Consider the following 21,186-nt stretch of genomic DNA (forward strand, 5'->3'; position numbering starts at 1 on the left):
GTTTGTCATCGTCTAAGGTCCTGTGTAATTTATTGGTTTTTTTTTTTTTTAGGTCTATTATTGTCTGTGTCCTCTGCAAGAACGTAAACTCTACAAGGAAGCACCTAGGACAGTATCTAGCAGACAATCAATACACGCTTGTTTGATAATTACGTTCTTTTGCCAAAATATACTATGATTTAATTGTTAAGTTTATTTTAGATAAGTTATTCTAGTGATTTAGAAATATTCATGCCATGGATATTGGGTTTTCAAATTTATTTTTAATTGCAGGATAATTGCTTTACAATGCTGTGTTGGTTTCTGCCATGAGTATACATATATCCCCTCCCTCTTGAGCCTTGCTCCCACTCTCCCATCCCACCCCCTAGGTTTTCACAGAGCACTGGGGTGAGCTCTCTGTGTTATACGGCAGCTGTCCGCTGGCTGTCTGTTCCATGCATAGTGATGTGTCCCAGCGCTACGCTCTAAATCTGCTCCTCCCTCTCCTTCCCTCACTGGGCCCGCAGGTCTGTTCTCTGTGTGTCTCTATTCCTGCCCTGCAAATAAGTTCGTCAGTGCCATTCCCATGGGTATTGTTTTAATACTCATGCATGCTATGAAAAAAACAGTTGGTCAGGAAACTTGGTGTGTTTTTAAAATAGATTCGGGTGTTTTAAAAAATTTTTCTGTTATAAATAGAACTTTAATTTCTAAAGTGAATTACAAGTTAAGGAGGAGAACATGGTCAAGCGGAATTCTATTTGACACAGTATAACTAGCTGATAGGAAATGGTATACAAATGCTTACCTTTCTCATCACAGATGTATTGATAGGAGAGGATGAAGAAGAAATTTTATTCTTATGTTTTGTGTCTTTGCTTTACTTTTCCCATTGAATCTAAATACCTCTCAAATCTCTAATGGCTATGTTAATATCCTGCTTGTGGAAAATGATAATTTAAAATCTTTTACGTTTTTGTAGTAGTATTTAGTGTCTTATTTTACAAGAAACTATAGTGTGCCTAGAGTACAGATCATAAAATTATACAGTGCTCCTTTTTATTTGTTAGAAATCATGAAGCTTTACAAATGAGGCAATGCATTGCCTAGACGTGCCTTTATAAATATTTAAATACAGGGCAGATTTTGAGTCTGCGTCATTGACCGTTTCAGGCAATGCCAGTCCTCGGTACATCCGCTGCACCACGTACTGTTTTCCCTGCACGTCAGATATGGCCAAGCAAGCTCAGATCCCGTTAGCCGCCATCATCAAGCCCTTTGCCACGATCCCTTCAAATGAGGTAAGTGATGAAAATAGCAATTCAGTAATTTAATAACTCTGAAATTCCTCTTTTGTCATTATTTTCCTGTATATTTTTCTGTATCGTAAACAGAAAACTGGAGCGTGAAAAACATGTAGTCCATTCAATTCATTAGGTAAACCGAGAACTGACCGTATAGCATAGGAGACTCTGCGTAATGCTCTATGGTTACTTAAATGGGAAGAAAACCCCAAAACGAGGGAATGTGTGTGTATATACACACATATATATATAGCTGACTCACTTGGCTGTACCACAGAAACTAACACAACATTCTGAGGCAACTAAACCCCAATTTTTAAAAAGTAAGAAGAAAGAGAAAAAAATCTGATAAACTGTGTTTTTTTTTGGCATCCTGTATTCCAAACACAGATGGGGTAGGTCTCTATCTGGCCTTTTGTAATAATGTACATGAGCTATAGCCTGCCAGACTCCTCTGTCCATGGAATTCTCCAGGGAAGAATACTGGAGTGGGTAGCCAGCCGTTCCCTTCTCCAGGGGATCTTCCCAACCCAGGGATCGAACCCAGGTCTCCTGCATTGCAGGCAGATTCTTTACCAGCTGAGCTACCAGGGAAGCCCCTGGTTTGTGTCATTGGAAAAGTCCCTGATGCTGGGAAAGACTGAGGACAGAAGGAGAAGAGGGCGTCAGAGAATGAGATGGCCTGATGGCATCACTGATGCAATGGACATGAACTTGGGCAAACTTTGGGAGATGGTGAGGGACAGAGAAGCCTGGCATGCTCAGTCCATGGGATTGCAAAGAGTCAGACACAACTGGTGACTCAACAGCAACAGCAATGCACATATACAGGAAATACAGACTGTCAGAAAATGACAGGTACCCACACCTCTTGTGGAAGTCTTTATGCCCTCACTCAGTACTGCAGCTTTGAGGTGCTCTGGTAAAAGGAGGATAATGCAGGCTGAGGTCCTTGGTCTTGCTACATCTGCTTTAGTAATCTCTGGGCCAGGGCGCTCATCAACCCCTGTCTAAACTCAGCAGGATTAGAAAGCATGAGGTAGATCAGTTGTATCCGTCAGCTGAGAAAGGTGTTCCCAATTTATAGTTGCCATGCTGTATGCTACGCTCGGTTGCTTCAGTCATGTCTGACTCTTTGCTACCCCATGCCTGTAGCCCACCAGGCTCCCCTCATGGAGTGTTCCAGACAAGAATACTGGGGTGGGTTGCCATTTCCTCCTCCAGGGGATCTTCCTGACCCAGGGATCGAACCCATGTCTCCTGCATTGGCAGGTGGATTCTTTACCACTGAGCCACCTGGGAAGCCCCCAGTTTATAGTTAAGTGGCGACAAGATAAGTGATGTGTATTTAAGATCTCTGATATTAGGATGCTGTTAGTGGGTCCTGGGATTAGGACGTCCGCTCTCTGTAGCTGCCGTTCCTCCTTTTGTTGCCCCTGAGTGGTGGATGCCCACGTGCACAGGGAGATAGACACGAGGTCCTGTAGCAAAGCTGGTCAGGTGGGGGCTGAAGGGGAAGCCTTACTCAGGCTGGAGCTGTGATGTAACCTCGCAGTGGTCCAGTAAATTAGGCTGAGCTCTGGATTCTATTTGCTTGCTAAAAGCTGAAGCATAGATGCTTTCCCAAGTTAAACCTGACCTTGGCTCTGATCCTTTGAGATTGCTGGCCTGATGCTTACCTAGTAGCACCTGAGCGAGTAGAGTCTCTGTGCTGCTGCTGCTGCTGCTGCTGCTAAGTTGCTCAGTCATGCTTGACTGTGCAACTCCATAGATGGCAGCCTACCAGGCTCCCCTGTCCCTGGGATTCTCCAGGCAAGAACACTGGAGTGGGTTGCCATTTCCTTCTCTAATGCATGGAAGTGAAAAGTGAAAGTGACGTTGCTCAGTCATGTCTGACTCTTAGTGACCCCATGGACTGCAGCCTACCAGGCTCCTCCGTCCATGGGATTTTCCAGGCAAGAGTGCTGAAGTGGGTTACCATTGCCTTCTCCAGAGCCTCTCTAAGAGAGAACAAATCTACTGTTTCTTGGGCCTGTCACACCAGCTGGGACCTGGGGTAAAGTGACCTGGGAAGGGGTAGGGGGGCTGCTCTATGACCCCTCAGAGAAGGAAGGAGGAGGAGAGAGGCAGTGTCCGCATGCACAGTGGCTTCCGTTCTCTTTGAGATGTTCACTCAGTCTTTTTATGGGTGCAGCAGAATGCCACCATCTCCACTGAGAGCACAGTGAACTGGCTTAGAGTTGGGCATGGAAGAGGCACTGCGTTGTTCCTGGAAGCCAGTCTTACATGCAGTTATGGTCTCATAAATTGAGAGGTACATTCAGTATTTGCTTCTTTTAGGGATGGTGTCTTTTGTGATGGTCCCAGAAATTTCATATAATGCTTTAAGAGTGGAAGTGGAAGTGTTAGTTGCTCAGTCATGTCCAACTCTTTGTGACCCCATGGACTGTAGCTGCCAGGCTCCTCTGTCTGTGGGATGTCGCAGGCAAGAATGCTGGAGTAGATTGCCATTTCCTTCTCCAGGGGATCTTCCAGAACCAGGGATCTCCCGAGTGTCCTGCATTGCAGGTGAATTCTTTACCACTCTGCCACCTAAGAACTCCGTCAGTTTATCTACTCTTTTAGTGATGGACATCTGGCTATTTCTGCTTTTTGGCTTTTTTGTGAATAAAGCGGCTTCTATAAATATTCTAGTACAAGTGTTTCTATGGACACGTATTCGTTTCTCTTGGATTAATAGCTGTGAGTAGATTGCTGGCTGATTGCTGTTTATTTAGGTTTATAAGAAACTGCCAGACCATTTTCCAAAGTGGTTATATGATCTTGTAGTCTTTTCAATGCGGCGTCAGAGTTCCAGTTTCTCTGCATTCTCTCCAACCTTTGGTATTGTCGTCTTTTTAATTTTAGCAATTCTGACTGCTGTGTAGTCGTATCTGTGAGAGAGATTTCTTAAAGTTTAACCTTGATCCTTTGAACAAAATTTAAAGTGTTAGTGAATAATACATCAGTGTACATGCCACCATCATTAACAGATGTTAACGTTTTGTCGTATTTGACTAAGATAATTTTCTAAGAATTAAAACTTCATAGGATATCTCTTCTTTCATCCCACTCTAGGCACAAACACTAATGAATTCGGTGTGTATCCTTCCTATACATGTAGATTTTATATATTTGACTTCATATATATGTGTCTGTAACAGTATGTAGTATTTTTTGCATTTTAATGAATCAATTACTTTTAAATAGGTAACATACAAACATTCAAAAGATGAAAATGGTATACAGTGAAGAAGGTTCCTTCCTACCCCTCCGCCCCACCCTTACAATTTTTACTCATTCTTTGCGATTCCTTCTAGAAATAAGTATGCATATACCAGCATATCAATATCCATCCTGTAAAAATAAATGTATAAGTGACAGTGTAGCATACTATCACCACTCCACTCCACCGCTGGCTGGATGAAAGTCTGGGTCACCAAGGATTTAGGCCTTCTTCGCAGGCTTCCCTCTTGCGGTTTCCGTGACGCCCTCCTGGTGTATTTTTTCCAGCCTCAGAGGGAGGGAGCATTTTAGTTCCTTTTGTTATCATCCTGACTTCTAATCCTGGGGCTCATTGAGGCTTGAGTTTGAGGTTCCTCTTTTTTTCTTTCCTCCTCCTTTTCTATTTTTTAAAGTATGAAAATATGATAACACATTTATAGGAGACTTGGAAAATACAGAACAAAGTTACATATAGTTCCACTATATATTGCAATTATTTTTTAAGTAGATAAATTAAGATTTTTAGTTGGAATTTCAATATGAAACTCTTAAAATTAATAGAATGAATATATAGAAGAGTAGATTTAGTAGACCTGAAAAGCACAATGAACCAGTTCAACGTAATTAAGATTTATACAGTTTTCACACAGCAGTAGGATAAACTGGGAGACGCTGGAGTATATCTAGGGACATAAAACAAGTGCAAAAGTTTCTTGGTCTAAAGGTATTGAAATCATGCCGAGTCTGTTCTCTTATCACTGTGGAACTATGTTAAAAGCCAGTATCAAAAGATATTTGAAAATAACTTGGGGTCTCCTCTTTTTTCTCTTAGACTCTGCACCCCCCCAAAGACTAAGTATCGTCTGTAACAGTTACTGATGAGAATAATAATAGTCATAACTTATAAAGCACTTAGTGAACACAGAAACTTTTTAATATATGTTCATTTAGTTAATTCTCACATCAGCCTACTTATTGTTCCATTTTTGGTATAAGGAAACTGAGGCACAGAGTTAGATAACTCTTAAGACCAGTAGCTAATAAATGTTACCTAAGACCAGTGGCTACTAAGTAACAGAGCTGGGATTCCAAGCCAGGTGGTCAGAAGCTGGGTCCTTATAAGTCCCTGTACTATTGCCCTCATCCATTCCTTCCTGCATCTGTAGCCCCACCTTCACATACCCAGATGCCTTTCTAGAATCTCCTTGGGTACCTCTTAGAACCCTCACACTTAACATGTTCAAAAGTGAATTTCTGATCTCTGCACCCTAAACCTGTTCATTCTTCCACATATCCATAAGTGGCACTATCATTTATTTAGTTCATGTCAGAAGCCCCAGGCTAAACAGTTACAGTTAATAATAGAGAATAAGGGGTATGCTGATTTTTAAAAGATATTTACTTGGCTGCACCAGATCTTAATTGTGGCATGTGGGATCTAGTTCCCTGACCAGGGATCGAACCTGGACCACCCCCATTGGGAGCATGGGGTCTTAGCCACTGGACCACCAGGGAGTTCCTGATATTTTATATTTATAACCTGAGATCAAGGAAATAAGTTTTAAAGTTTGTTTCTTGAAGGAAATGGGTCACATGAATACTATTATCCTCCTTCTGAATAGCATCCTAATTTCTTTTCCTCTAGAATAAATGACTTGCTTATTTTTAGGTATAGTAAAAGTTTAAGATTTTATTCCTTATCTAATATTGCCACTATTGCTACAATTAAAAAAATATCCTTCAAGATACCCTGATTTGGCATCTATCGCAAGGATTCATTTAGTATAGCTTTTTTTTTTTTTAAGTCAGTTCTGTTGTTTGACAGAACCTTTAAAGCATGTCATTGTGTTAGCAACGGGCTATAAAAATAAACCTAACCCAAGTGGTTACTACCCGAGAATGTTCCCCGTGAGCATTTGCTTTGGAGATGTACGCTATTTCCAAGGACATATCTGTATCATCTTTGTTTAATATTTCATGCTCCTTATCATAAATTTTAACTTTTTTGGTATTTGTTTTAATTACTATATTTAATATAATTAGATATGAGGTATTTATTCAGCAAAAGTAATCAGTTATCTTGTAGGCTATTTTGCTTAGTAACCTGTGAATTTATTTTTGATGTTGCTTTTAAGAACTAAGGTGGAAATGGTAGATTTCTGGCAAAAATTGTACTTAGTTCTTCATTTTCTTTAAAATAGGAACTTTTGCATTTTGTGCAAGTATGTACATCATCTAATTATACATGAAACTAAGTAATTTCACCTGTAAAACAGATGGCAGAAGCTTTTACTCCATTTGGGTATAGATTCAAGAGTATCTGTGTAATTTTCTTATATTAGAAATGGATATAATAGTCAAAGTAATTTCCTTATTGACTTAATCAGATACTTTTTTTATCCAAGACTTTAAACTTCACTTGATTTATAATCAACTATTAACTCTGTAGGAACTTAGCTGGACTTAGGGAAACAGGGAACAACAAGACCAGTTATTCTTGTCTAAAACAGGTAGAAAATCTGGGATATAACTAATTTTTGTACAGTGTGAAAAAGTGGGAATAATTGTTTTCTTTGGAGTTTAGGTTCAGGGAAATTGTACCTTAGTTATGACTTAATGCTGTGAAAGTGCTGCACTCAATATGCTAGCAAATTTGGAAACCTCAGCAGTGGCTACAGGACTGGAAAAGGTCAGTTTTCATTCCAATCCCAAAGAAAGGCAATGCCAAAGAATGTTCAAACTACCATACAATTGCACTCATCTCACATGCTAGTAAAGTAAGGCTTGAAATTCTCCAAGCCAGGCTTCAACAGTACGTGAACTGTGAACTTCCAGATGTTCAAGCCAGATTGAGAAAAGGCAGAGGAACCAGAGATCAAATTGCCAACATCCGCTGGATCATGGAAAAAGCAAGAGAGTTCCAGAAAAACATCTATTTCTGCTTCATTGACTATGCCAAAGCCTTTGACTGTGTGGATCACAATAAACTGGAAAATTCTGAAAGAGATGGGAATACTAGACCACCTGACCTGCCTCCTGAGAAATCTGTATGCGGGTCAAGGAGCAACAGTTAGAACTGGACATGGAACAACAGACTGGTTCCAAATAGGAAAAGGAGTATGTCAAGGCTGTATATTGTCACCCTGCTTATTTAACTTCTATGCAGAGTACATCATGAGAAACGCTGGGCTGGATGAAGCACAAGCTGGAATCAAGATTGCGGGGAGAAATATCAATAACCTCAGATATGCAGATGACACCACCCTTATGGCAGAAAGTGAAGAGGAACTAAAGAGCCTCTTGATGAAAGTGAAAGAGGAGAATGAAAATGTTGGCTTAAAGCTCAACATTCAGAAAACAAAGATCATGGCATCTGGTCCCATCCCTTCATGGCAAATAGATGGGGAAACAATTGAAACGGTGAGAGACTTTATTTTCTTGGGCTCCAAAATCACTGCAGATGGTGACTGCAGCCATGAAACTAAAAGACGCTTCCTCATTGGAAGAAAAGCTATGACGAACCTAGACAGCATATTAAAAAGGAGAGACATTACTTTGCTTACAAAGGTCCGTCTAGTCAAACTATGGTTTTTCCAGTAGTCATATATGGATGTGAGAGTTGGGCTATAAAGAAAGCTGAGCACCAAAGAATTGATGCTTTTGAACTGAGGAAGTGAAGTTAAGTTGCTCAGTCGTGTCTGACTCTTTGCCATCCCATGGACTGTAGCCCACCAGGCTCCTCTGTCCATGGGATTCTCCAGGCAAGAATCCTGGAGTGGGTTGCCATTTCCATTTCCAGGGGATCTTCCCGACCCAGGGATCGAACCCAGGTCTCCCGCATTGGAGGCAGACACTTTAACCTCTGAGCCACCAAGGAAGCCCTTGAGCTGTGGTGTTGGAGAAGACTCTTGAGAGTCCCTTGGACTGCAAGGAGATCCAACCAGTCCATCCTAAAGGAGATCAGTCCTGAATATTCATTGGAAGGACTGATGCTGAAGCTGAAACTCCAATACTTTGCCACCTGATGCGAAGAGCTGACTCATTTGAAAAGACTCTGATGCTGGGAAAGATTGAGGGCAGGAGAAGGGGCTGACAGAGGATTAATTGGTTGAATGACATCACCAACGCGATGGACATCTGTCTGGGTAAACTCCAGGAGATGGTGATGGACAGAGAGGCCTGATGTACTGCTGTCAACGGGGTTGCAAAGAGTCAAACACAACTGAGCGACTGAACTGAACTGAGTATGACTTAATCTATAAGGAAGTTTGTACCGTTATTAAATAGTTTAAATTATTTTTCTTCATGATTGTTCATAGTCTGATAGATTTGGTGGATATGAAGAATATGCCACTGGAAAGAAAAAGGGTTGGATGTCAGTGAGCTGACAAATGGGGTTAACAAAAAAGGGAAAGACTGTCAGAGAATAAATGAACACCAGCACATACATCCACATCCATCACCTACAGAAGACATTGCTTGGTCATGCACTAGCCTCAGCCAGTCTTGCTGGCCTGAGTTGGCAGGGTTTGGGCAGAGTTTCCACTGCTGTTTAATCCATCAAAGGGAAGAAAATCTGCTTCACTGTCATAGTTTGTGTGTCAAAAGCTTTTTAAAAGGAAGCCAGCAGCTTGTGAAAAAGGTGTTATCTGAGTTTTGCAGATGAAGAAGTTCTACAGGTTATGGGGCAATTAAAATCACACAGTAAAATCATTGCTAATAAGTAATGCCGTGGAAATCAAGGTTCCGAAATCAAAGTCCAAGTTCTTTCAGCAATGTCTGGCTTACTGAGGTTTTATTTACTAAACACATAAAATAGCATTCCTTTTTCTTGCTAGCAGAGATCTCTTGCTCCTGCAAACTTGTGGGTTAGCTTGACATGCCCACCTTAGACCTCTTTTCTTGAAGTCTTTTTGTTTCACATTACTGCTTACTGTTCCTTGACGGCAGAGACCATCTGGACTGCGGCAGTGGGCTGGGCGTACTGTAGAGGTCCTGGCCGAACACATGCATTCTCCTGAGGGCTGGACAGACATTTAAAAGGCAAAGACAGACCAAACTGCCGAACAGTGGCTGAGTTCTCTAGGTATGTTAGGCTTCTAACAAACTCTGTGAATACAGAAAAGAAAAAGTCATTTCAGAGATTGTTGATGTATTCTATCACCTATTAATGTGATAGCAGTATATTCTGTCATACTAATGAGAAAGGTTCTATTTCATTTTAAAGAGCAGAACAGAAAAGGAAGTAGGGAGACTATTTTAATAATCAATATTTTTCTTTAGTTTTTGGTTGTGCTGGGTCTCTTTCTCTAGCTCTGACGAGCGGGGTCCGCTCTTCCTTGCAGTGCGCGGGCTGCTCACTGCTGGGGCTGCCCTTGGTGCCCAGCGCAGGCTGTCGGTGCGCCACGAGCTCTGTTAGCTGCAGCACACATGCTCAGTGGTTGGAGCTCCCAGGCTCCGGAGCACAGGCGTGGCGGTTGTGGTGCACGGGCTCCGTTGCTCCATGGTATGGGGAATCTCTTATCCTCTCTACCACTGGAGAAGTCCTAGGAAGAATTTTTGATCATATAAAGGTATTTGAGAAACCATGTTAAAAAACAGACTGCTTTCTCCAAAGCACAGGAGATAGGGAGCGTTGTGTGGAACACTGGGCCAGGAGGCAGGAAATGTAGGTCTGTGCCCTGCCTTGTATTGTGACCTTAAGCTTCCATTCCCAAGAAGAAGCCTGGTTCTGATGTTCTGAAAATCTCGAAGGCTAATGTCTACCTTCCTTTTCCACTCTTTCTTAGGTTTTCAGCATGGATTACCATGTACTTGTCACACATCCTGTATGTTATTAGAAATTCATGTGAGCATTTTGCACAACCCAACCCAAAGGGGTTTCATTAATATTATATTTTTAGTGTAAGAATTCTATAGTATATTATTTACTTAAAAAGTACATGAAGATTGTGAAACTATGCGTTTTTATATCTAACCCCGATTTAGGTAGCTTTAGTGATAAATATGCTCTGAAGTGAAACTGATTACTGCATAAGACTGTGTCCTTTAAGGAACTTAAAGACTTATATCTTAAATTATTTTAAAATGAAAGCTTCAAAAGCCTGAATCTATTTTTAACATGTGTATTATAATCTTAAATTGTTTGCTTTAATGCAGTATTTTAAAAGTATTAACATAAGAACTTGGAAACATAGATTGTATGAACTCATGTAGAAACAGAATTATGAACATAAGATTTAAAATATTTAATGTATAAAGTTGCTTTAGAAACTGAGTCTTATCCCTTAAGGATTTTGGCCGCTGTTTGTATACTGCTATGAGAAAGTACTATGAAAAAAAGCTTGGCAGCTGGAGAACAGAATGTTATCCCTTTTTAGAATGGTGTTACAGCAGACACACAGAGCTCCACATTTGTCAGGACAAAGGTTGTTAGGATCCCATTTTAGGTTACAGTTTAGACAGTTAAATACACCAACCTTATTTTTTCAATCTTGAAATTATTCATATAAGTATTTCTTCTATTAAATGGAGAATCATGTTGGGAGAAACAAGAAGAAAAGAGAAAGCGTTCTTCCTTGGTTTGATTTGCAGTGAATCCATAAGTGGGTTTTATGACCTTTGGTGCCTGGCAACTGAGTGTTGTGGTTGTTGAGTCGCTCGGTTGTGTTCAGTGTTTTGCAGCTCCGTGGACTGCAGCACACCAGGCTTCCCTGTCCTTCACTATCTCTGGGAGTTTGCTCAAATTCATGTCCATGATGATGGACATGAGTTGATGATGTCATCCAACATCTGTTGCCCCCTTTTCCTCTTACCCTCAATCTTTCCCAGCATCAGGGTCTTTTCCAATGAGTCTGCTCTTTGCATCAGGTGGGCAAAGTATTGGAACTTCAGCTTCGGCATCAGTCCTTCCAGTGAATATTCAGGGTTGATTTCCTTTAAGATTGGCTGGTTTGATCTCCTTGCAGTCCAAGGGACTCTCAGGAGTCTTCTCCAGCACCACAGTTTGAAAGCATCAGTTCTTTGGCACTCAGTTTCTTTATGGTCCAACTCTCACATCAGTACACGGCTACTGGAAAAACCATAGCTTTGGCTATAGGGCACTTTGTTGGCAAAGTAATGTCTCTGCTTTTTAATATACTGTCTAAGTTCATCATAACTTTTCTTCCAAGGAGCAAGCATCTTTTAATTTCATGGCTGCAGTCTGCCCACAGTGATTTTGGAGCCCAAGAAAATAAAAGTCAGCCACTGTTTCCATTGTTTCTCCATCTATTTGCCATGAAGTGATGGGACCAGATGTCATGATCTTAGGTTTTTGAATGTTGAGTTTTAAGCCAGCTTTTTCACTCTCCTCTTTAACCTTTCAAGAGGCTCTTCAATTCCTCTTCACTTTCTGCCATTAAGGTGGTATCATCTGCATATCTGAGGTTATTGGTATTTTCCCCAGCAATCTTGATTCCAGCTTGTGCTTCATCCAACCTGACATTTCACATGATGTACTCTGCATATAAGTTAAATAAGCAGGGTGACAGGATACAGCCTTGATTTACTCCTTTCCCGATTTGGAACCAGTCTGTTGTTTCATGTCTGACTCTTTGCTTCTTGACCTACACACAGATTTCTCAGGAGGCAGGTAGTGTGGTCTGGTATTCCAGTCTCTTTAAGAATTTTCCAGTTTGTTGTGATCCACACAGTCAAAGGCTTTAGTGTAGTCTATGAAGCAGAAGTAGACGTTCTTTGGAATTCCCTTGCATTTTCTATGATCCAGCAAATGTTGGCAATTTGATCTCTGGTTCCTCTGGCTTTTCTAAATCCAGCTTATACATCTGGAAATTCTCATTTCATGTACTATTGAAGCCTAGCTTGAAGGATTTTGAGTATTACTTTGATATCATGTGAAGTGATTGCAATTGTGCGATAGTTTGAACATTCTTTGGCATTGCCCTTCTTTGGGGTTGGGATGAAAACTGACCTTTTCCAGTCCTGTGGCCACTGCTGAGGTTTCCAAATTTGCTGGCATATTGAGTGCAGCACTTTAACAGCATCATCTTTTAATATTTGAAATAGCCCAGCTGGAATTCCATCACCCCCACTGCCTTTGTTCATAGTAAGGCCCACTTGACTTCACACTCCAGGATGTCTGCTTCTAGGTGACTGGTCACACCATGGTGGTTATCTGGGTCATTGAGACCTTTTTTGTACAGTTCTGTGTATTCTTGTCACCTCTTCTTAATCTCTTCTGCTTCTTCTGGGTCCATACTGTTTCTGTTTTTCGACTGTGCCCATCTTTGCGTGAAATGTTCCCTTCATATGTACAGTGTCCAGGACCAGGCTTCCTGGGTGTGGAACCCTGGGCATCCACAGAGAGCCACCACAGCTGAGGAAGTATTTTAGAGCCTCTATCATTTTTATCATTTATCTCACTATCATTTTATCATTTATCACTATCACTGTCACTTCTAAGGCCCGCCTTTTCTCGCATTTTAACATTTCTAAAATAGGAGTATGTCTTACTAATAGTGACTTTTTAGCATTATGTCATGATAAGTTGGAAGCTTTCATGGGATTTTAGAATAATTGAAATACATTTGTGTACCCTGCTTGATGATTTCTAACTCCAGTATGTTTTGTAGGCATTTAGATAATACTGGGACTTGAAGTTTACATAGATGATGTGTCCTCTCAGTGGTAAAGTATGAGAAAGTAAAACATTTAAAGATTTTTATTTGAAAGTTTCCTGAGCAACAAGTTCTCACGAATAAACGGCTAAAAAATTAAAAAAAAAATAAAGTCCTGTTTTTAAGGAAGGAAGAAAAAGAAAGCCTGTGCAAACCTGTAGTTTGGAATTGTTTCATGGAATATATGAAAATGACGCCTGAGCTTGTCTGGTGTGTGAGTGATCGGGGAGTGATTCTCTGGCAGGAGTTGAACGTCATATGGGCAGTGGGGTACAGATAGGAGGAGCTTGGGTGTCAGAGGAGCTTGGGTGTCAAAGGAAGTTGGGTGCACAGACTGATGGTGAAAAATTTTTCCATAATGTTTTTAAACCTTACTTGTCTCATAAAATTATAGCACCACTTAACACTTAATTTAAAAATAAGCTGGTATGAGAAATGAATATCTTTATCACTGGTACCACTGTTTGCTGTGCAGTATTAAATTCTTCTTTGGAAAATGTCATTTAATCCAACATTCATTGGTTTGGGGTGTCTCCTGTGTGCAAGGAAGAAAAGTATGAAAACTGCGGCAGCTTACGTGCACCTGCAGTGTACCCATCCAAGAGAGATACAGTCAAACCCGCCCAGTGATTCTAATACCTGTCTCACGTGAGAAGGAGCAAGCTGACATGGATGCCACAATTTGTGTTCATGTAAGAAGGGGAGAGCTGCTCATTTACATTTTTGAAAAGAAATGTTGCATGGTCTCGTAATTTGATATTATATTGCTATTTTCTATTTTTTACTATTAAAATGAAAAACACCCACCGTTATAACTATATAAAAATGTCTTTAGCTTTTGTCTTTTCATAAGGTGCTTCATGGGCACTTGCTGGAATAATTTTCCCACAGCCTCCTCCACACTATCCTGCCCTTTTAGCCTAGTTAATTACTGTTCACCTTTTAAATTTCAGTTCAGGGTCACCTCCTCAGGAGAGCTTTCACGAATTCCCCACATTATCCTCGCTGGAGCTCTAGTACTGTGCTCACAGTTTGCAATTGTCAATCTATGTTTTTGACTCCTGTTTTTCTCCCATTAGATTCCATGAGGGTGGGAACCACCTGTAATTTTTTCTCACTATTTCATTTCCCAAGACCTAAAACAGTTCCTGAGGATTTTTGCACCAAATAAATATTTAATTTGATAGTTTCATTACATGGTATCATTTGTGTATAGAAGTAAATTGGAATTTTGAGACCAGGTAATTTGAAGAGTTCACTGACAAAAAAAAAAAAAATGCACAATATGAGAATTATGAGTTGTTTTATTTGGGGGCAAAATAAAGACCATAGCCTGGGAGATAGCACTTCATATACCTCTGAGAAACTGCTTCAAAGAGATGGGAGAAAGGCCAGTATATATGTGATTTTGGTGAAGGGGGAGTACATGAATCAAGCACAGGTTTTTGTGAAGAAGGTATCTGCTGGTCATGTGAAGGTGTCTGTTGGCCTAGTGACGGTGTCTGCTGGTCTAGGGAGGGTGTCTGCTGGTCTAGTGAAGGTGTCCGCTGGTCTAGTGAAGGTGTCCACTGGTCTAGTGAGGGTGTCCGCTGGTCATGTGAGGGTGTCCGCTGGTCATGTGAGGGTGTCCCTTGGTCTAGTGAAGGTGTCCACTGGTCTAGTGACGGTGTCTGTTGGTCTAGGGAAGGTGTCTGCTGGTCGAGGGAAGGTGTCTGCTGGTCGAGGGAAGGTGTCTGCTCGTCTAGTGAGAGTTCTATTGGTCTAGGGAAGGTGTCTGCTGGTCTAGTGAGGGTGTCCACTGGCCATGAGAGGGTGTCTGCTGATCATGTGAAGGTGTCTTTTGGTCCAGTGAGGGTGTCTGCTGATCTAGTATGGGTGTCGCCTAGTCTAGTGAGGGTGTCTGCTGATCATGTGGAGCAGTCGTCATCATGGAGAATTTGAGTGCTCTTCTCGAGAAGAGGAGATACAGGAATTGAGCTCATGGCTCCTGAAAACACCTATCTGAGGACATGTTCTGCCGACCTTTCCCAGGGCACAGAGCTCCTCCTTTCTGCTCTCCACCCTGGACTCCTTTCCAGGGGTGTTGAAGTCAGCCACAGCAGCACGATTTAATTCTTGTAGAGGTCGATGGCAGGTGTCAGTTTGGAGGTGACAAGAGTTTCTATGCTCAAACACTTACTGAACACCTACTTTATATAGAAATGCTGCATTCGGTACTAAACAAGTTCCAAGGAAATTTAAGAAGGAGCTGACAATTGAGGAGCCAAATTGTGCCAACTAGGATAACAACTGCTTAAAAAATTTCATAAGGTTAGCTTAGATTTCACTTTATTCTCCCTCCAGTGTTTCTTCTCATATCATCTCACTATAAAGTGAAGATATGTGTGTGTGTGTCTGTGTATTGGGAGGGAGGATAACTGAGACATGTTAAAAAGAGAAGATTAAACTCTTGGAAATGTTTATTCATTGGGAAAATAAGAGCATGTTTGATGTTCTTGAACAATATGTCTGCAGAATACAGAAAGAGAACAGAAGAGCCATATGGTATGGTGAAACAGAAAAGCCATAATAATAAACTGTAGTGAATGTAGAGATCATGGATTCATCTACTGCAGAGCTCACTCTTAATCCAGAACTGAACTTCTGGACGTAAATTGGCATATGTCATAGTCTTTAACAAGGGGATGCGATTTACATTTCTTTTTGTTTGCTACCTTCCATACTGTCTTCTCTTCCATAGTTTAAAAAGTTTTGAAAAACTCTTTTATCTAAATACTTCAAACTTACAAATTCATCTACATTTTACATTTTCCTGTAGAAAAAGGATAGACTCATATTTATCAGGTTTTATTAATTATTTGATACATTAAGAATCATCTTTCTTCTCCTTCCAGCTCCCTGTTCATGCATAATAAATATATAAATGTATTTATTTCCCCAGTTGCTTTCAAATTGGTCACACACACAGTTTTTAAATTAAAATTTTCTTAACTTTTTTTACAACCCTATTTTCAGGTCTTACTTCCAGATGGCTTTTGTCTGTTTGCCCAGATCAAATCAACTCACCAAAGATGATTGGCTCATCACTTGGAAGCAGACCGGCCAGGGCATGGGGCTGCCCTCCAATGGGCACTGACAGCGGGTTGGACTGTGTGAATCTTGCAGTCCTGTGTTTTTTCCCCACTCTAAAAGCAGTTCATATAAAAAGCTTCAGATAATCTTGGATAAGTGTAGAGCTTCTGTAGGTGTAAACTGTGAAAAGAAAAATGGTAATTTGACTTCTGTGATATCCTTATATACAGAGTTGGTTATATAATTGTATAATCACATATGGATTTTATTTTATTATTATTTTTTTCACATATGGATTTTAGGAATTTTTCAATTGTTCTATACATAATGAGGGCAATAATACATTGTTATGTGATATGATGAGCAGTGTCCATTTTTATGAAGAGTCAATTTATTTCCACAAGGATTTTTTTAATTGACATGCAGTTGATTTACAAAGTTCTGTTAGTTTGAAGTGTACAGAACAATGATTTAGTTATTCATACATATATATCCAAGAAAAAAAGGCAAAATGGCTGTCTGAGGAGGCCTTACAAATAGCTGAGAAAAGAAGAGATGCTAAAGGCAAAGGGAAAAAGGAAAGATATGCACATTTGAAGGCAGAGTTCCAAAGAAGAGCAAGGGGAGAAAAGAAAGTCTTCCTCAGCGATCAATGCAAAGAAATAGAGGAAAACAACAGAATAGGAAAGACTAGAGATCTTTTCAAGAAAATTAGAGATACCAAGGGAACATTTCATGAAAATGTGGGCACAATAAAGGGCAAAAATGGTATGGACCTAACAGAAGCAGAAGATACTAAGAGGAGGTGGCAACAATATACAGAAGAACTATACAAAAAAAGATCTTCATGACCCAGATAACCACAATGGTGTGATCACTCACCTAGAGCCAGACATCCTGGAATGTGAAGTCAAGTGGGCCTTAGGAAGCATCACTATGAACAAAGCTAGTGGAGGTGATGGAATTCCAGTTGAGCTGTTTCAAACCCTAAAAGATGATGCTGTGAAAGTGCTGCACTCAATATGCCAGCAATTTGAAAAACTCAGCAGTGGCCACAGGACTGGGAAAGGTCAGTTTTCATTCCAATCCCAAAGAAAGGCAATGCCAAAGAATGCTCAAACTACCGCACAACTGCACTCATCTCACACGCTAGCAAAGGAATGCTCAAAATTCTCCAAGCCAGGCTTCAACAGTATATGAACTGTGAACTTCCAGATGTTCAAGCCAGATTGAGAAAAGGCAGAGGAACCAGAGATCTAATCACCAACATCCGTTGGATCACTGAAAAAGCAAGAGAGTTCCAGAAAAACATCTATTTCTGCTTTATTGACTATATCAAGCCCTTTGACTGTGTGGATCACAAAAACTGTGGAAAATTCTGAAAGAGATGGGAATACCAGACCACCTGACCTGCCTCTTGAGAAATCTGTATGCAGGTCAGGAAGCAACAGTTAGAACTGGACGTGGAACAACAGACTGGTTCCACATAGGAAAAGGAGTACATCAAGGCTGTATTTTTGTCACCCTGCTTATTTAACTTCTATGCAGAGTACATCCTGAGAAATGCTGGTCTGGAAGAAGCACAAGCTGGAATCAAGATTGCCAGGAGAAATATCAATAACCTCAGATATGCAGATGACACCACCCTTATGGCAGAGAGCGAAGAACTACTAAAGAGCCTGTTGATAAAAGTGAAAGAGGAGAGTGAAAATGTTGGCTTAAAGCTCAACATTCAGAAAACTAAGATTGCAGTATCTGGTGCCATCACTTCATGGCAAATAGATGGGGAAACAGTGGAAACAGTGTCAGACTTTATTTTGGGGGGCTCCAAAATCACTGCAGATGGTGATTGCAGCCATGAAATTAAAAGACACTTGCTCCTTGGAAGAAAAGTTATGACCAACCTAGACAGCATATTAAAAAGCAGAGACATTACTTTGCTGACAGGTCTGTCTCGTCAAAGCTATAGTTTTTCCAGTGGTCATGTATGGATGTGAGAGTTGGACTATAAAGAAAGTGAAGTGAATTTGAAAGTGAAGTCGCTCAGTTGTGTCTGACTCTTTGCGACCCCATGGACTGTAGCCCACCAGGCTCCTCAGTCCATGGAATTTTCCAGGCAAGAGTACTGGAGTGGGTTGCCATTTCCTTCTCCAGGGGATCTTCCTAACCCAGGGATCAAACCCGGGTCTCCCCCTCTGCAGGCAGACATGCATTATCGTCTGAGCCACCAGGGAAGCCCAAATATTTCTTTGAGCCCCTTTTTTGGGGGAGGGGAGGCAAGAATCCTGGAGTGGGTTGCCATTCCCTTCTCCAGGAGATCTTCCTGACGCAGGGATTAGAATCCGGGTCTCCCACATTGTAGGCAGACACTTTACTGTCTGAGCCACCCGGTAAGTCAATAACAAAAGAAAGTCAATAAAGAAAGCTGAGTGCCAAAGAATTGATGCTTTTGAACTGTGGTGTTGGAGAAGACTCTTGAGAGTCCCTTGGACTGCAAGGAGATCCAACCAGTCCATTGTAAAGGAGATCAGTTCTGGGTGTTCATTAGAAGGGCTGATAGTGAAGCTGAAACTCCAATACTTTGGCCACCTGATGCGAAGAACTGATTGATTGGAAAAGACCCTGATGCTGGGAAAGATTGCAGGCGGGAGGAGAAGGGGACGACAGAGGATGAGTCGGTTGGATGGCATCACTGACACAATGGACATGGGTTTGAGTAAGCCCTGGGATTTGGTGATGGACAGGGAGGCCTGGCGTGCTGAGTCCATGGGGTTGCAAAGAGTGGCTGAACTGAACTGAACGTATATATCTGGGCTTCCCCGGTGGCTTAGCAGTAAAGAATCTGCCTACGGTGCAGGAGCCTCAGGAGACATGAGTTCGATTCCTGGGTTGGAGGAAATGGCAACCCACTCCAGTATTCTTTCCTAGAGAATCCATATGGACAGAGGAGCCTGGCAGGCTACAGTCCATGTGGTCTCAAAGAGTCAGACAGGACTGAAGTGACTTAGCATGCATGCACACATATATCTATTTTTATCAAATACTTTTCCTTTGTAGGTTATTATAAAATGGTATAATTACCTGTGCTAAACAGTAGGTCCTTGTTGGTTATCTGTTTTATACATAGTAGGGTGTATATGTTAATACCACCCTCCTTATTTCTCTCTTCTCCACCTTTCTCCTTTGGTAACCATAAGTTTGATACATGTCTGTGGCTTACTTCACATGGTATGCTAATCTCTAGGTCTATCCAGGTGGCTGCAAATGGCATTGTTTCATTCTTCTCTGTGACTAATACTCCATTGTATATATGGACCACATCTTTATCTAGTCATCTTTTGATGCACGTTTAGGCTGCTTCCACGTCTTGGCTATTGCAAATAGTGCTGCTGTGAAAGCTGGGGTGCATGTATCTTTTCAAATTAGACTTTTGTCCAGATATATGCCTAGGAGTGGGACTGCAGGGTCAGATCATATGGTAACTCTGTTTTTGGTTTTTAAAGGGTCCTCCGTACTGTTTTTTATGGTTGCTGTTCAATTTCAGGGCAGGAGGGTTCCTTTTCTCCACACTCTCTCCAGCATTTATTATTTGTACACTTTCTGATAGTGCCCATTCTGACTCGTGTGAGGTGAAATCTCATTGTAGTTTTGATTTGCCTTCTCTAGTAATTTAGCAATGGTGAGCATCTTTTCTTGTACCTTTTGGAGAAATGTCTGTTTAGATGTTCTGCCCATTTTTTTGATTGTTTTTTGTTTTTGTATTTTTTTTTTTGACATTGAGTTATATGAGCTGTTTGTATATTTCCAAAATCAATCCCCTGTTGGATGCATCGCTGCAAATATTTTATCCCATTCTGTAGGTTGTCTTTTCATTTTGTCTATGGCTTCGTTTGCTGTGCAAAAGCTTTTGCATTTAATTAGGTCCCATTTGTTTAGTTTTGTTTTTATTTTCATTCCTCTTGGAGAAAGAGCCAAAAGGATATTGCTGTGATTTATATCAAAGAGCGTTTTGCCTATGTTTTCCTCTAGGCATTTTTTAGTATCCAGTCTTAACATTTAGGTCTTTAATCTGTCTTAAGTTCATTTTCGTGTATGGTGTTAGAGGATATTCTAATTTCATTCTTTTCCATGTAGCTGTCCGTCTTTCCCAGAACTGTTTATTGAAGACTATCTTTTCTCCATCGTAGATTCTTGCCTCCTTTGTCATAGATTAACTGACCATAGGTCTGGTCTGGTCTGTTCTGAAATAGCTCAGTCATGTCCGACTCTTTTGCGACCCCATGGACTGTAGCCCACCAGGCTCTTCCATCCGTGGAATTCTCCAGGCAAGAATACTGGAGTGGGTTGCCATGCCCTTCTCTGGGAGATCTTCCCAACCCAGGGATCAAACTCAGGTCTCCTGCATTGCAGGCAGATTCTTTAATTATCTGAGCCACCGTAGGTGCATGGGTTTCTTTCTTTCTATCCTATTCAACAAGGATTTAATTCAGCAAATGTTTACCCTTTACCCATTTTGTGCCATATACTCTGCATGGTCCTGGGATATGTCAGTGAACAGTACAGATGAAAATCCCTGTCCTCATGGAGCTCACATTTGAATGGAAAGAAGAAAGACAGTGGACCTAGTAATAAGAAAATTATTGAACAGATGGAGGAAGGAAAGAGTGGAGCAGGTCAGGGGATGGGGGCAGCCTGGGGAAGGGGCAGAGTGCAGGCTTCATTGCATAGGGTGGACAGTAGACCTGATTGAGAAGGTGTCATTTGAATACAGACCGGGCTCATGCTTAGCGGGGGGAATGTTTCGAAGTGTTTCCATAGCCATAAAGAAATGAGATAAATGGAGGGAAGACTTTGGCTAACTTGTAATTCTGTCAGAAAGACAAAGG

General features: G+C 41.1%; 1 protein-coding gene across 2 annotated transcripts in view; it reads left to right on the forward strand.

Moving 5' to 3' along the window:
• Nucleotides 1–21,186, forward strand: part of SEC24D (SEC24 homolog D, COPII coat complex component) — a 115,940-nt gene that overhangs the window by 38,832 nt on the left and 55,922 nt on the right. For both annotated transcript variants that reach the window (XM_018049180.1, XM_018049181.1), the window contains exon 8: nt 1,156–1,283. In XM_018049180.1, the coding sequence (XP_017904669.1) occupies nt 1,156–1,283 (128 nt within the window). The remainder of the gene's footprint in view (nt 1–1,155; nt 1,284–21,186) is intronic.

Source organism: Capra hircus, chromosome 6, assembly GCF_001704415.2.
Source record: "Capra hircus breed San Clemente chromosome 6, ASM170441v1, whole genome shotgun sequence".
In the NCBI taxonomy this organism is placed as follows: Eukaryota; Metazoa; Chordata; class Mammalia; order Artiodactyla; family Bovidae; genus Capra; species Capra hircus.